The sequence below is a fragment of the Alosa pseudoharengus genome, unplaced genomic scaffold, assembly GCF_046254945.1.
Source record: "Alosa pseudoharengus isolate Yale_2024_CS ecotype anadromous, Long Island Sound unplaced genomic scaffold, YU_APseudo_1.1 YU_APseudo_1.1_scf_2, whole genome shotgun sequence".
Lineage (NCBI taxonomy): Eukaryota > Metazoa > Chordata > Actinopteri > Clupeiformes > Clupeidae > Alosa > Alosa pseudoharengus.
This window is the reverse complement of record NW_027468663.1, coordinates 53,783,743-53,799,259: the sequence shown is the minus strand read 5'-3', so window position 1 is coordinate 53,799,259 and position 15,517 is coordinate 53,783,743. Positions and strand designations below refer to the sequence as shown.

Here is a 15,517-nt window from a genome sequence, read left to right as displayed (position 1 = left end):
TGACACAGTTGGTGAGGATGCTCTCGATGGTGTAGCGGTAGAAGTTCACCAGTATCTGAGGAGACAGATGGACCTTCTTTAGTCTACCAGAATGAAGAGACGCCGGTAAGCCTTTTTGATCAGGGTAGAGGTGTTGAGGGTCCAAGAGAGGTCCTCAGAGATGTGGACACCCAGAAATTTGAAGCTGATGACACGCTCCACCTCAGATGGGCTCCTCTTCTCAAGCTGAGCTTGTGTCTTGGAGAAGAAACAAACTAATTATACTCATCTCCTGTGAGTGTGTATCAGTGCGTGAGTGTTTGTGTAGGTGCCCATATGTGTAACAGGACTCCATACACATACACACCCACACACACACACACACATAGGCATACAGGCATGAGCACACAGATATACACTCATGTACTAACATTTGTGTCACATATGAGCACATGCACACACACACACACACACACACACACACACATACAAACCCAGAGACATAATGCACTGTTGGCAGGAAGCATGGGGAATCAGTGGTAATGGTCGGAGATAATCAAGTAGTGTTTCCTTTCATGTTGTAGAAGTGGACCTGATGCCTGAACATGAGGCGTGTGTGTTCTCACACACACACTCTCTCACACACTCTCTCTCTCTCTCTTTCACACACACACACACACATCCACATACACACACACATACACACACACTCTCTCTCTCTCTCTCACACACACACACTCTCTCTCTCTCTCTCTCTCTCACACACACACTCTCTCTCTCTTTCACACATCCACACACACACACACATTCTCTCTCTCTCTCACACACACTCTCTCTTTCACAGACACACACACTCGCAGACACACACACACATACACACACACACACATACATACCTATTACACAGTCCTGTGTGTGCTGCTAAAGAAAACATGTGATCATAACTGAATGTTGGTGTGCATGTGTGTATGCGTGTGTGTGAAACACTGTTAGTGTGTACAGATGAATGAGTTGTGTAGCCAGTGAGCATTACCTGATGACAGAGATGGATTGGCTGGTCCCGAGACTTAGAGGTCAGTTTACAGTAATACCCATTATGCGTCAAACATCACATAAACACTCATCACTTAAGCCATCACATCACTTAAGCCATCACATCAAACATCTCATAAACACTCATCACTTAAGCCATCACATCAAACATCTCATAAACACTCATCACTTAAGCCATCACATCAAACATCTCATAAACACTCATCACTTAAGCCATCACATCAAACATCTCATAAACACTCATCACTTAAGCCATCACATCAAACATCTCATAAACACTCATCATTAAAGTCATCACTCATTGCTTATAAGTACCTACCATAAAGCAATACAACCAGCAGGCCTGTATGAGTGAGACTGGTTAGGAGTCTGTGTGTGTGTGTGTGTGTGTGTGTGTGTGTGTGTGTGTGTGTGTGTACAGGGAGAGAAACACCCTCAAACCAGTGCACACACACACACACACACACACAGCCTGAGGGTGGGTCCTCCTTGCTGTGATTGACAGGTCCCTGTCCTGGAGAGCAGAATTAAAGCCATCAATCATTTGGAACGGCCAATTGGAACAGCAGCATAGCACATAAATCCCACTAAATACCTGAGGGAGGATATAAAAGACAGAGAGAAGAAAGAGAGGGATGGAGAACAGGGGATGGAGATAGAGAGAAGAAAGAGTGGGATGGGGAACGGGATGGAGAGAGAAAGAATACAAATGACTAAAAGGACAGTGAAAAGACAGAAAGAGAGACAAACAGTGATGGGTGCCCATTAGAACATGCAACTTTGGACTTTAAAAGGCCCCCTAAAAAGTTTTCTTACCTTGAAATGCCATTTCGAAAATCATTTTGATGGCACATAAACTCTTTAAAGGGCCGAACAGCACTTCTGTCGCACTCTGAGCAGCTCTTATCGCTTGTAAAAACAACCATAGGAAGTTGCTGTTCAGGTAGGAACACTGTGTCCCATCCCCGCATCCTCCCCCACAGCCCAGATGGGCAAAATACAGAGGACACATTTCCTGCAGGACAAATGAAGTATAACTTAACTTACGTAACTAACTTAAAGAAAAGTTCTGCTAGAAACCCAAACCAAGGGAGGGAGAGTGAACAATCAAACACTCAGAGGGCTGGACAGCTGAAACTGATGAGAACCCTAGGACAGAGAGCAAGAGATCGAAAATGTGATGGAGGAAGAGAGAGAGAATGAGGAAGAGTGCTGTGTTAGGGCTGTAATAGAGGGAGGAAGAGAGGGATAGAGAGACAGTGATGGAAAGGAAGAGAGCTGTGTTAGGGCAGTAAAAGAGGGAGGGAGAGGAGGAGTGAAAAGAGGAGTAGAAATATAGCTGACCATTACAGAGTGGACAAGCTGGAGAACAAGAGCAGGCAGGATTTAGGGGCAGACAGCTCCATATATCGCCCTGGAACAGTACAGAGGAGAGTGGACACCACACACACACACACACACACTGATACTCACGCACGCACACCTACTGACACACACACACACACACACATGCACGCACACCTACTGACACACACACACACACACACACTCCATATATTGCCCTTGAACAGTAAAGAGGAGAGTGGACACCACACACACACACACTCATGCATGCACACACACACACACACACACACACACACACACACATTGTACATTGAGCCAATAATGTGGTGTGTTGTGAAGACATTGTGCCAACCATGTGTGGTGATCTCGCCACTGGAGCAAGATAAGATTAGTATCGTGAAGCCTTGCGCATGCACATTTCTGCCGAAATAGATGCCTGATAAAGGCCCAAAAAGCATTGCAATATGGCCGCTGAGTGGAGGGACTTGGTTAAAAGGACTTTGTCTATAGTCACAGCCCTCACTAAGACGACTCAGTGTTTATCTGTGTATTCTAAAATGGATAGCTCCGATCCTTGATTATGATTGGCTGAATCACGTTCGATGCTGTTGTAAATTCTAGCATAAACATACACCTTGACCGTATTTTGTTTTATATTAGGCTACTGCGCTACCATAACTTGATACAAAAGTTAAAGTAGCTGCGTCTCGACATTGCTTGGCAACCATTCAGACAGAGGAAATATATTTATTGGCAGAAGAATGATTATCTATGAATAATTTGTTACATTTCTCGTTGCTGTGCCTTTATTTTATGAATTCTGCCAGATATGTAGTAACCGTTTTAGAAAAGCAATAAGCCACTCGATCCGTAGGTTACACTGATTTGAGAACAGCTAAGGGGAATTTTACTCCGCTAGTGCGTCGTGCCTAACAACGCCCCTTAGCTGTTCTAAAATCTCTGGCCCAACACCAAAGTCCGGACTCACAGACTTTGCTGCGCGTTCTCGTGAAATTCGTTAGGGCTTAGGGCTGCCCCAATGTCACATTTCAAAGGGCGTGAGGGTTTGAGTACACACTTACCGAGCGCTTTCCGTGAGTCTGCATCGGTGAAGACTTCACCAAAAGGGAATTACCCACAGTTCAAAGTATTGTGATGTTTACTGCGGACACCCCCAGATAGCAAGAGGCTGGTGGACCACTGTCGGTCCATTGGAGGGCATAACTGGTGGTCCGCTGGCATTTTGCTCATCGGTTCTCTGGCGGGTTGCAGACAAATTGCCCAATATTTTGCCACTATTGGTCTAAAATCTTTTTTATTTGTTCAGTTATACTCTAGATATCATTTTATTAACTTTTCTTAATATTCAAGACAAGTTCAATTTAAAGCGGACCACAAGTGGCACCACCGGCGGCATACCACCAGCGGTCTGCTATCTGCCCAATCTGATTTTGCTATCTGGGCCATAGAGAAATCCGGAAATTACAAATGTAAACAACAGCACGACACACGTGCGTGGTGTCAGCAGGTACAAGTGTCAGCAACATCTTTGTTAAAACATCACCAAGGTACATGTGACCCCATGAAGTGCTGTCCCAATCCCATTTATCCCTTTCTGAGCCCATGTGGACTCACACTCACTCATCTGAGATCAATTAAATCTGTGAGTCTTTAGTCCTCAGGGCTCACTTAAGGATTCAGCCAGTGTAACCTATGGCCTTTTGGGGCTTATTGCTTAAGTAATCTATCCTACATCATCATAGCACTCCATCAGTCTACAGGCCTCACACCTTCAGACCAGAAGTCTTTTACAGAATGTTGGATTCTTTGGTTGCCCAGTGAATGTAGTGTTGTGTTTTTATCTTAATGGTGTCAAAGTTGCATTCAAATAAGACTTGACGGGGGGATCAGAATCATTAATAAGTAATTTATTTGATGTCAAAAAAGCAAAAGCAAAGAATACTAGCTCTGCAGACTGAGTCCAACAGGGTATTTCTTAGTTACTGAATGAAGTCGGCTGACTCGGTCCCCCCTCTTGATCAACTAAAAAGCAGTTTTTAGCAAATCACATGCCAAAAAAGAAAACTCATTATACGCTGTGGCTTAGTCAAGTGTAGGTAACTTGAAAGGAAGTAGAACACTGATTCAGTTACATTTGATTTGTATTGCCAAAAATCATCTATATCAAAGTTTAAACATAACAAATCAAAATATAAAGATGGGAGGGACACACAGTTCAGGCACCAGGGGTGAATTAAGATTCCTAAAGAAACGCAAGCACCCACCCTATAAGAGTATCTAAATTAAGATTCTTAAAGAAACGCAAGCACCCACCCTATAAGAGTGTCTACATTATATTTGTACCAAAAATGACATTGTACAGTGATTTGAAGAGCTGCAGACACTGTTGTAAGGCTGCGTGTGCGCGCTTCAGTGGATTTTGACTTCACAACGAGAATTCTCAGTCTAACCTTAATTTGTTTGCCACTTGAGTTTTCTCCCCAACATTTTCTGTAGTAGTGTAAGTTAAGTGTGTGTTAAACAGAAGTAGCAAAAATGAGAGGAGCAGAATCTGAAGCAAAGATAACTGACCCCTTGGGTGGATGAGTTATCCTACCCCAATGTGGCCTGCAACACAGCCTATGCATGGTCACTGCTACTATGCTACTTTCTAAGTTCAACTGATCTACACGCGTAGATAAGTAGCTGGTTCACATCAAGTACAGCCTGGCCTGTCCTACTGGAATAATCCCTACTCAAGAAGAAGCGTGCCTCCACCCCATGGTCGACAGTCATGCTAGATGTGTAATCGTAAGCCATGTACTCCTCCGTGCACTTTTCTTCATTCTTCTCAAACCTGGTGACCCACTGATATGTTTTGTAGCTGGAGCTCGAGTCAGAGCTACTCTCATAGAACCCCACCCATGAGTTGGTAAATTTCTTCTCCCAGTCAGTGAAGTCTCTTTTGATGTAGAGGCGGGCAAGGGCTTTACAGTTATCATCATCAGATCCAGCAGTCAGCTGCAGACTGGCACCATATTCCCCCACGTTGTTCTGAATTTTTCTGATGGCCTCCCCCCCCCAGGGCACTGTGTGGGCCCGAACACTGTGGACGGGTTTTTGGAGGAAGAGCCGAGCCTGGAAACCCTGCTGCACATTTAATCCAGAGTCATACTCATATATCAAATATGTGTGTTCTTCTTCTTCTGTTTGTTTCTGGGTATTTTCATTGAATTTGGTGGCCCATTGATATGTTTCATAGCTACTGTGTCCAGCATTGCTACTCTTGTAGAACCCCACCCATGCATTGTAAAATGAGTCCTTCCAATCAGTAAAGGCCTTATTGATGTAGAGGCGGGCACAGGCTCTGCCCTTTTTTACAAACAGCTGCAGACTGGCGTCATATCCAACCACTTCAGCTGGAAACTTCCTATTGGCATCATCAAATTCAGAGCTCCTCCAGATGACTCTTTCAGACCTACAAAAATAATTGTTGCATTCACTCAGTCGGGCCTGCAGCCTGTTGTCCAGAGGCACGCTGGTGTCTATGGATCCAGACTGCTGTCCTACACTGAAGCTGTAAAGGCTGTTGGTGCTGTCCATGTCAGCAAAGAGCCTCACAAAAAGGTTTTTCCTCAGAGTGTTGCTGGGCATGTTGCTCCACGCGATCTTGGCGTTAGCCGTGGCACTGGATCTCACCTCTAGCATCACAACTTCGCGTGTACACTCAGGATCCGAGCGGCGACGACGTTTTCCTTGATTTCCTCTCCTTGAGCATTCAGGCCTTGTTCCAAAGTTATAGCCTGCCTTCAAGAGGAAGTCATCCAAATTTTGGAAGTTCCGAATCTCTTCCAGAAGCTGGGGACTTATCTCGTAGATAGTGTTTTCATTATAGTGTTCAGTGATGAAAACTCTTAGTATAGTTCTCGGGCTGTTACGGTGTGTCTGGAGAATAAGTCTGTCCATGTTACTTTCAGGAAATGGTCGGTTGTTAAAGTCAACTGTGACGTAATCAGGAAAATAAGTGACGCCACTGTAAGTTCTTTGATTGATGTTTCCCACAGTCAAATACCTATAATAATAGGGGATGGGAAGATTTTCATGATTGTTGAAGCGATGAAGGCCATAATCCTGCATATTAATGTTGATGTCTCTCTGCTCTCCATTTGATGTACATGTATCTATCAGCTGTATGGCATTGTTGTTCTGATTAAACACTAGTGCATGTGTCAGCCAGTAGAGCAGAAATAAGCCATGTCGGGGGTATGTCTTGCCAAACCCAATGTTGTTGTTTGCTAGATCTTCTATTGTATTGAGTTTCCTGATGTCAGAGGTGTTCAGACCAGAGAGAGAGAGTAGATACAAAATCCAGAGAATCCTCATCCTGCCCATGATGATCCTGAGAGATGGATATAAAAAAGAGAAAGGGATAGATACATGGAGGGAGGGTAAGAGAGAGAGAGAGAGATTTAAATTGACCATGAACAAAAATATAATTTGTTAGTTTTTGCTCCTTTTCCTCTGGCTTATCAGAACAGCAAATTAAAATGGTTGGCTGTTGGTCCTCGGATGCTTATCAGTCCTACATTCGCTCCAACCTGCAACCTGCGCTCCAATGGGATCTATGACTCGCCCACCAAGCCCTGGCTAGGAGATTTAAACAGGCCTCCACATCCATGCGTCATGCTCCCCGGCATTGTGAATCATCCCACTTCCTCAAAACATAATCTGCCTGCACTCTCATGCCTCCACCCATGATCACAGAACCAGACTGATGACTGAAAAGAACATTACAGAGATCTACAGAGGTCTAAAGTGAACAGTAGAGTCTTGTCCAGTGTTGGGCAAGTTACTTCAAAATCGTAATGTACTATGCATTACTTATTACTGTCATTTCAAAGTAATTTGTTACATTATAATATTACTGTCTCTGAATTGTAAGGCATTACACTACTATTGCATTTCTTTTAAGTTACTTTCACCAAAATATCTAGAAATATGGATTTGCCATTCTAAATGCAGTTTATTGCGCTCAATGCAGCTTGCTCTTCCAATGGAGGGAGATGTGGTATAGCATAATGACTGAGCTAGGCTTAAGGCAACAGTAGAATGCAATAGGTGCAGTGCTCATAATGCAATACAAGGAACAATCATAGTCAGAATGTTAAAAACTGACAAAAGGTCAAAGTCTGGTAAATTGTGATAGAAATACTGTAACTTTAAGGCCTAGGCCTACTCATTGAAATCAATAGAGAGCCTACTATATTGTAAATCAAAGCTTAAAGGAACCGTATGTAAGATTGTGGCCAAAACGGGTACTACAATCACTTTCAAATTACTGTAGAGCGGTGTATCCCCTTCCCCTCCCCTCTGACTGGCAGAGTTGGCAACCGGATAACGAAACACTACTGACTTTGTGATTAGTAGATAGGTGGAGGGTGGCGCATTAGGCCAAAACACAACATGACAACATCAACATCAGTTGAGGGCTGCAACTTCACTTTTTAAATGACAATATCCTGGCCAGACTACTGTTGTCAGTGATATAAGTATTTGAAATGAACATGATTTTGTAATGTCTAGTGACATATCAGGGCAATTTTATGATTAATTGAAATAACATTTTTACATACGGTTCCTTTAATAAAGACATGTCAAGATGGTGGCCTGCTGGCCATTTTGGTGCCCTAAGTGAGTGGCTTTGAGTGAGTGACATTTAAATGATAACTCAAACACCTAAAGTAAAATAAAAGGCCTATTATTTACAGACCATTACTGTGTATTTTTAAACATTAATTTCTGAAGAAATGCTGTTTTACTTATAAATGGTGCACTGTCACTTTAAGAGCATTGATCTTTACGTTGTCATAATGCCCTTTTGCCAGCTCTTGTTTACAAGCCTTATTTGTTTGAGTTACATTGATAGCACAATATTAACAATAATATGCACAATGTTAAGTTGTTTTAAGCAATCTTCATTGCTTTGGAAATGGAAGTATGCAATGACATGTTGCTTCACATTTCGTTTTGTGAATACAAGTAAATTATGAGCCTGGTATCCACCTAGATATCTGAATGGAATGCGTTTCAGTCGACTCAGCATATCATGTGCTTCATGTAGCCTAAATGCTTGGAAAACGAATGATTGAAGACCCACCAATTCTAGTACTATGTGGTGATTGAGAACCCAAAAGGTATCAAACTTGCATGTAACATCATGTTGTGTGCATTTTGACATTGTAAACGTTATTGATGAAGAGTGAAACGCAGTTTGCAGTAAAGCTACTATTCATTGGTTACATTTGGGTGCCCCCTCTGTCCTTTGGTGCCCAACGCAAAGTGCGTGATGCGCGTGGTGGGAGCGGTGGCACTGCCAGGCTACACAATCTTTTTCTGCATTTCTATCCCTTTAGTCTCTTCAATTTAAGTTCACAGCACAAAGCTGACATGCACAACAGCATAGTTTGTGTTTTATCAAGAATCAAAAAGATTAGCGTGGCACTACTTTAGATGTTTCATTAATTTACTTGTGCTATTTCGCGAGCTGAGAGATCTTTCGGTTTCGCACACAAAGTGCACTAACTATTATGTTCTTCATAGCCTTGTCTCTGACAAGCTGAAAATAATGAGCGTAGGCTTATGTCCATTCGGCAAATAGAGTCCGCCTGCGAGTCTGCTGCAGCCACAGTCATATTCAACCAGTATCAGGAGATAACGTTCTACTATTTTACGCGGATTTTTTCTCCTCTGTTGTTCTCGTGTGGTGTTTGCGAATATGTATCAAAACAAAACAACCGCTTAATTTTGGGTTAAACTGCATTGTAACGCATTGTTTACTGAAGTTTGTACCGAGTAAATATTACCCAATTTTTTTTACATTACCGCGTTACCGCAAACAGCAATATATTACAGTAATTACATTACTTTTGTAACGCATTACTCCCAACACTGGTCTTGTCTAAGGCCCCAACACTGTCAGGAATGCCAATCTAAGGCAAGTTTATTATATGATCTTAGGTGTGCTGTGGCTAAGGCACGTTTATTATATGATCTAAGCATGTTTACTTTTACTCACAACATGCTATCTGGCAACAAAGGATTCCATTCACTATGCTATGCTAGCGGGGGCGCTGCCGGACTAAGACAATGCATGTGTAACGGAGGCGAACTGAGCTAGCATGCTAGTTGTGCGTGTAAATCCTCGCACCCCTAACCGTAAGAACTCTTCTAACCGCTGAGTTGGAAGCCTGGGCTTTTAGCTCAGTGGTTAGAGGGTTCGACTCCCATGCCGGTGTGTGTTGAGGTGGCGGGTTCGAGGGCCGTGAGCGGCGGACGAATTACGACCTCGGTTACAGTGGTGCCGTGAACCCGGATCATGGGAGTGAGGATTTAGGGAGGTGAGTGTAACGGAGGCGAACTGAGGTAGCATGCTAGTTGCGCGTGTACATCCTCACACCCCTAACCTTAAGAACGCCTCTAACCAGTGAGTTGGAAGCCTGGGCTTTTAGCTCAGTGGTTAGAGCGTTCGACTCCCATGGCGGTATGTGTTGAGGTGGCGGGTTCGAGCGCCGTGAGCAGTGGACGAATTACGACCTTGATTACACATGCACGGAGACAAAAATATTTTTGCTCACTTATCTTACTCTAGGGCAGATGGTGAATAACCCAATTTCATAAAACGGTGGCGTGTTCCTTTAAACTCTGCTCCAGTGGATGACCTATTAGTCAACACGCATCTACAAGGAGAATGGATAAAAATAACTCATTAACCATGGATGGGCCCATTGATGGTCTACTTGAGTAATTATCTCCCCTGTCAATATTGTGAATAGTAAATGTGTAGCCTAGGCTACAATAATTTTGGCAATGATAGACTGTTTAACACGGAGCCTGGCTTATTTTAATTAGGCTACTACTCTGAATAGTCTGGGCTGTATTTTGGGTCACCAGCGCATGGCGTAATACTCGTTATTCACCCGCGCAAAGTTGAATTCGGTATTTTGCACGTTTATTTTTTAAGCATTGCGCCCAGGGGTGTGGCAATTAACAACCTAGGGAGGGGCCTAGCGTGTTGTCTAAAAATCGCTATCATACACCACCTAAACCTGGTCAGAAGTCAATGGCGAGTTGTTCATATGCTATTTTAAGAGCGCATGTTACCAGTCATATTGGCAGGTGCGCGCACCATCCTTCTATCATTCATGAACGCACACCAGCGCACGTCCATGCAAGGCATTACAAATTGCACGATTACAATGGGAAACATAATTAGAACAAAGATATTACGAAATACTGTACATCTCATAATGAGTAGACGCGGCTCGTTCACTTGGGCAGGAGGGGCAGAGCCCTACTAAAGATTCATCCACTAGAAAAGTAGATCCACAAAATATTTGTTTTAAATAACATGTTGTTTGTTTATTATTGTAATCAGTGGCAACATACTCAATCATGTTACATTTTTGTATGATTTGCAAAGAAATTTCAAAAAGATCGCAAAGATCTCGTTGATCATATCCGTAGTTGTTGTAGGCCTACTGTAACGTTACATTTCATTTCTGGTAGGAAGAAATTAAACAGCGCCTGCTGTTTGTCTATGTAAATCTGTCGACCGATAATGGAACTGCAGCTAGAGCGCGGTTAGTAGAAGGTCGTCAGAACTTACTGCAATATGCCTACTCTACTGTAGTATGCCTAATGTATTAGTCCGCACGAAGTTTGTGAGGTCAGACAGACAGACAGTTGAAAAATGGCGAGTGAACATCGTGTGTGCAATAGTGTGGAGTTTCTCTTAAAGAACTCATTCGAAAGACTTGAGTTTGTAGTTAAATTAGCTATCAAAGACCTAGGACCTGATCAGCCCGACAACAACATCGTATACCAACAAACAAAGGACAAGAGTCGGTCATTTAATCGGACATTTTCACGTTCGTGGTAGGCCATACAGTAGCCTATGATAAGAAGCTCTGGTTGTCCTGAACGCAATAAAATGTTCTGTTTTCCATGCCTGCTTTTCCGATCTTCTGGGGGACAAGGGGATGTTTGGAGTAGGCTAGTGTTGGTGTGTGTGACATGAAACATTTTTCAGAGAAGGCAAAAAACATGAGGCTAGCATCTTAGTTGTGCAAATTAGCCATGCTGGGGAAAGCTAATATTGCAGCACAACTCGATGAGGGCTAGCCTACAGTGTAAGTGCGAAATCGTGTACGAGTTTGTTCACCTGAGAGTGACACAGATAAAGTAAGGCTGATTGCACAGACATTTGATGGGGCTATAGTGTTATGAGAGGAGCATCTGGTGGAGTGCGTAAGAAAGTGCAAGACGTGTAGGCTAATTGCTATGCACATCAATTGAACCTGGTGATGGAAAAGGCTGCGTCAGCAGCATCCTCAGTGCGTGTCTTCTTCTCGGATCTTTATGGTTTCTCCGCTTTTTTCACAAGATCTCTGAAAAGATTTAAAAGCTTATTTTGGAGTGTTTCGAAATAATTGAAACATCTGGAGAGATTTTTATACAATCTCAGTTAGAGAGGCTAAAGGGTTTTCTCACGATAGGCCTACGTGATGTCCCGTGCATTTGTGCAAAACATACCGGTGTCCAGGATAAGCGCAGCTTCCGCTTCTTTGCGCAAATTGCCTATGAAGTGTGTGACAATCATACTGCCACCGACATATTTTCATTCACTGGCCATTTGTCTGCCGCCATCCTATTTGATAGCTCAAGCTTCCTCAAATTTTCCAAATCATTCCCCAAGGTGCTCGTAAAAAAACTGCCCTTTTACGTGTATGTGTCACTTAATATTAATTTCTATACAAACCACGGTGGACACGCAAGCACTCATTCCATACCCCCCCATACACACAGAATATTTAACTTTTTAATGCATAGCCTACTTTTAATTTGCTCTTTAAAGTTGAGCTGGCTCTTGAACACAATAATTTCGTTACTTATAATTTCTTTTATGAGTAGGCCTACATGACAATAAACAACTTGAACTTGACTGAGAGCTGAGTGGTGTAAGGTGGCGTGAAGCCTACGCTTGGAGCTCCAGTGGAATTTAGATTTTGCAACGAATTCTCGGTTAATTTGTTTCCCTCTTGAGTTTTTCCCCCAAAGTAGTTCTCCACTGATCTGAGCTAATGAGCTGATTACCGGTACCTGCCTTGTAGCTTTTATTTGTCTGGAATCTCACAATTTTAAACTTCACTTCTTATTAATAAAATAACATTAAGTAGGCTAACCATAGGTTAATAATGCATGAACAAAACGGTGTTTTGACCACAAGTGCATGGTAACATTATGGGATTCCATTCCCCAGATTACAAAATTGTTGAACTAGTTATCAAATTCTGTCACAATGCTGTAGAATTGCAAAGAGCATACGGTAAAAATGTACGTATTCAGTGTCTTGTACTCACTTACTCACCTAACTACAGCAATGTGTAACTTTACTGTAGTTTTCAAATGGCTGTACAAGTACTGTATAGTGCTGTCTTGAGCATGTTCAGGTAGTGTCACCGAGTTCTGACCTTTTTTTGCATTGGAAAACACTGAGAGAACTGTCATAATGAAAACATGACAAAGCCATTTGACTATCTTGTTCATAAACAATGGTGTCAAGACTTCTCATTTTGATGACACTGACAGTTTCATTGACATGAATACCTGCTTTTGAGGAATGGACTATCCATTTTGAGCAAGTGACGTGCTTTTGCAGGTCATCCACTAGGTTTTGCAGTTTGCACTAATTGTTTTGAGAATTGCACTAACTGCTGTGCAAATGTTAATAGTGATGTGAGAAAAGCACCAAAGCGACTGAGAAAAACTGTAACTGTCTTGTCGTTGACTGACTCCTTGGTGAAGTTAGTTTCACTTTGCCAATGAGTTCAAATAGATGAGTGCAAATGCGTGAAGGCTATGCTAGATTTTAGTAAAGCATGGTTTAAGAATGACTTCTATACGGTCTCGCAAGCAGCCTCCTTCAAATGCGTCTTTGAATGCCAAAATACCGATGCATTTATTTGACATATGCGTTGCGCCGTTAAAGGGAATGACAGATGTCATTCTCATTGGTTTAAAAATTAGAACTGGACATCCTAAATTTGAATAGACTTTTGATGAGTGACAATGCACTTTAGAATGTCATGATAGGGCCCTCTATCTTACTATTCTTAAATACTTGGTTGACCCACCTCCTGACATGACAATGTTACAATGTTTATTCTTTGCCTACAAGACATGGCGTGCAGAGTGAGAAGCGAACTACAGGCATACAGCATACAGCCTTCTAAAAAGGAATCATCTTTCCCGGTTTCAAAGATGCAAAGCCCGTGTGTCTCACTGCATGAAAAGTGTGATTTCCGTCAGTATGCGGCACTGTAGATTGTCGTGGAAGTTCAGGTTAGTGGCTGTTCATGGCAGTTTGCAGGCAATGCAGAAAACTGCCATGAATTGTCAGAAATTGACGTGGGTCTTGCTTGGCAGTCGCCCCCCCATGACCCCCCCTCCTCCTAATTCTAGGGAAGCTTTAACATGTAAATGAAATGCTGTGAGCTATACAAATGCTAATCAGGGTAGCAGGGGGAGTGAACTGTGCATGCTGGCATGACTGTGGCCTTTGGTCTTGCTTAAACAGTGGATGTGTTTACCACACAACTCCCAGCAATAAGCTCAACATGCAGAAATGATGCTGGGTATGACATGTCTGTTCCCTGCAAGCTCCAATAATGTGCAGTCAAAACAGTCAATAGACTCAAGTTTAGATTCAGAAATTCCAGAATTTACACCAACACAATGAGAATTTCAGAGGCAAATATATAAATGATTGTCTTTATCACTATCTTTATTCAACAAAAATAGATGCAGAACTGCATATATTTTTGTTGAATTAGAATATTTATATATATATATATATATATATATATATATAGGCTATTTCCCCGGTAGTAGACTATTTACACAGTCCAAAACATTCTCAGTCTAAGGGGTGTGATTGGCAAAGGTAAAAAAAAAGGAAAATATACGTGGCACAGAGTGACCCCAATCCCCCCCCCCTCACACACTAGTTTTACAAGCGCACACACTAAATGGAGAGCTAGGGTTAAAATGCGGACTGCGCCTTTAAATTGGCGACTTTTTATCTATCGGCACAATGCTACAGTAGGCTATTTCCACTAAATATTCAGCTGAACATTATGTGCAAGACGTTTACTAAGTCTGCCAAAGCTTTGATCTCGCACCGTCACCATAACTTTACGTTTTCTCATGGTGAGATGGCATCCTGAAATATGTTTTAGACAAGGGGCGCAGAACGCGCAGAAATTAAAATTCAATTTTAGCATCACGAGATTCATTATCGGAAAATCCTGACAGCGAACCCGATGCAAAGCCAAAACGAGGGGGGGGGGGGGGACGACTTCATACATGATGTCTTTTTAAATCAATTTGTTGACCGTTACCGTTTCATGGCTGCTGCTGAGAAACTAGTGCGCCACACACACTGAACTTGAATCAAGCATTCTTCAGAACGCAGCTGATTAATCCGTCTACTTTCACTTTCAATGAAATCCACTAGGATCTTACGGAATACACTAGCCTACTTGCGGCGTAATATTCGGAAAGATGTGAATTTGAATTTCATAAAACTTGATGATGATAGTTCGTTTGTTATACATCACAAACTCACCTTTTCCGACAACGTTGAGTCGTCTCACCCGACAACCGAGACAATCTCCTTTTAGGGCCGCTTATGCAGGCTCAGCTCAGGTACTGGTCGCGTGCAGCGCTGCAGCCACGTAAACAGAGTTTGCCCTTCCCCTACTGACTTTCACTTTCGGTGCCCGAATGGAAGTGAATGAGGCTTTGCGATTTTTTTTTTTATCTAGGCCTACGTGCTATACTGCATCCATTGTACGATTTATTTATTTATTTCCCCCCTCGGAAGGGCAACGTGAGTCGAGATGGGCATATGGGCAGTTGCAACCTGAGCAACGCCCCTGTACACGTCCCTGATTTTGTACAAGAGTGAGTGCAGGTGCAAGAGAGGTAGGGTCGTAAAAAATGGAAAAAAAAAAAAAAAAAAACAGTACAGGGTGTCAATTCAGTCCACAGTTAAAGGAAAATTCCGGTTTTTATCACT

At 42.6% G+C, this 15,517-nt stretch overlaps 1 protein-coding gene across 1 annotated transcript; it reads right to left on the bottom strand.

Annotated features, from left to right (window-relative positions):
- Nucleotides 1–4,292: 4,292 nt before the first annotated feature.
- Nucleotides 4,293–15,223, bottom strand: LOC143135414 (uncharacterized). Its single transcript, XM_076296081.1, has 2 exons — nt 15,065–15,223; nt 4,293–6,778 (listed from the first exon to the last, which is right to left on the bottom strand). The coding sequence occupies exon 2, from the start codon at nt 6,769–6,771 to the stop codon at nt 5,044–5,046; it is 1,728 nt and encodes a 575-aa protein (XP_076152196.1). The 5' UTR covers nt 6,772–6,778; nt 15,065–15,223; the 3' UTR covers nt 4,293–5,043.
- Nucleotides 15,224–15,517: the final 294 nt, after the last annotated feature.

Coding starts and splice junctions, on each gene's coding strand:
- LOC143135414 (XM_076296081.1), bottom strand. CDS start 6,771: ATGGGCAGGATGAGGATTCTCTGGATTTTGTATCTACTCTCTCTCTCT.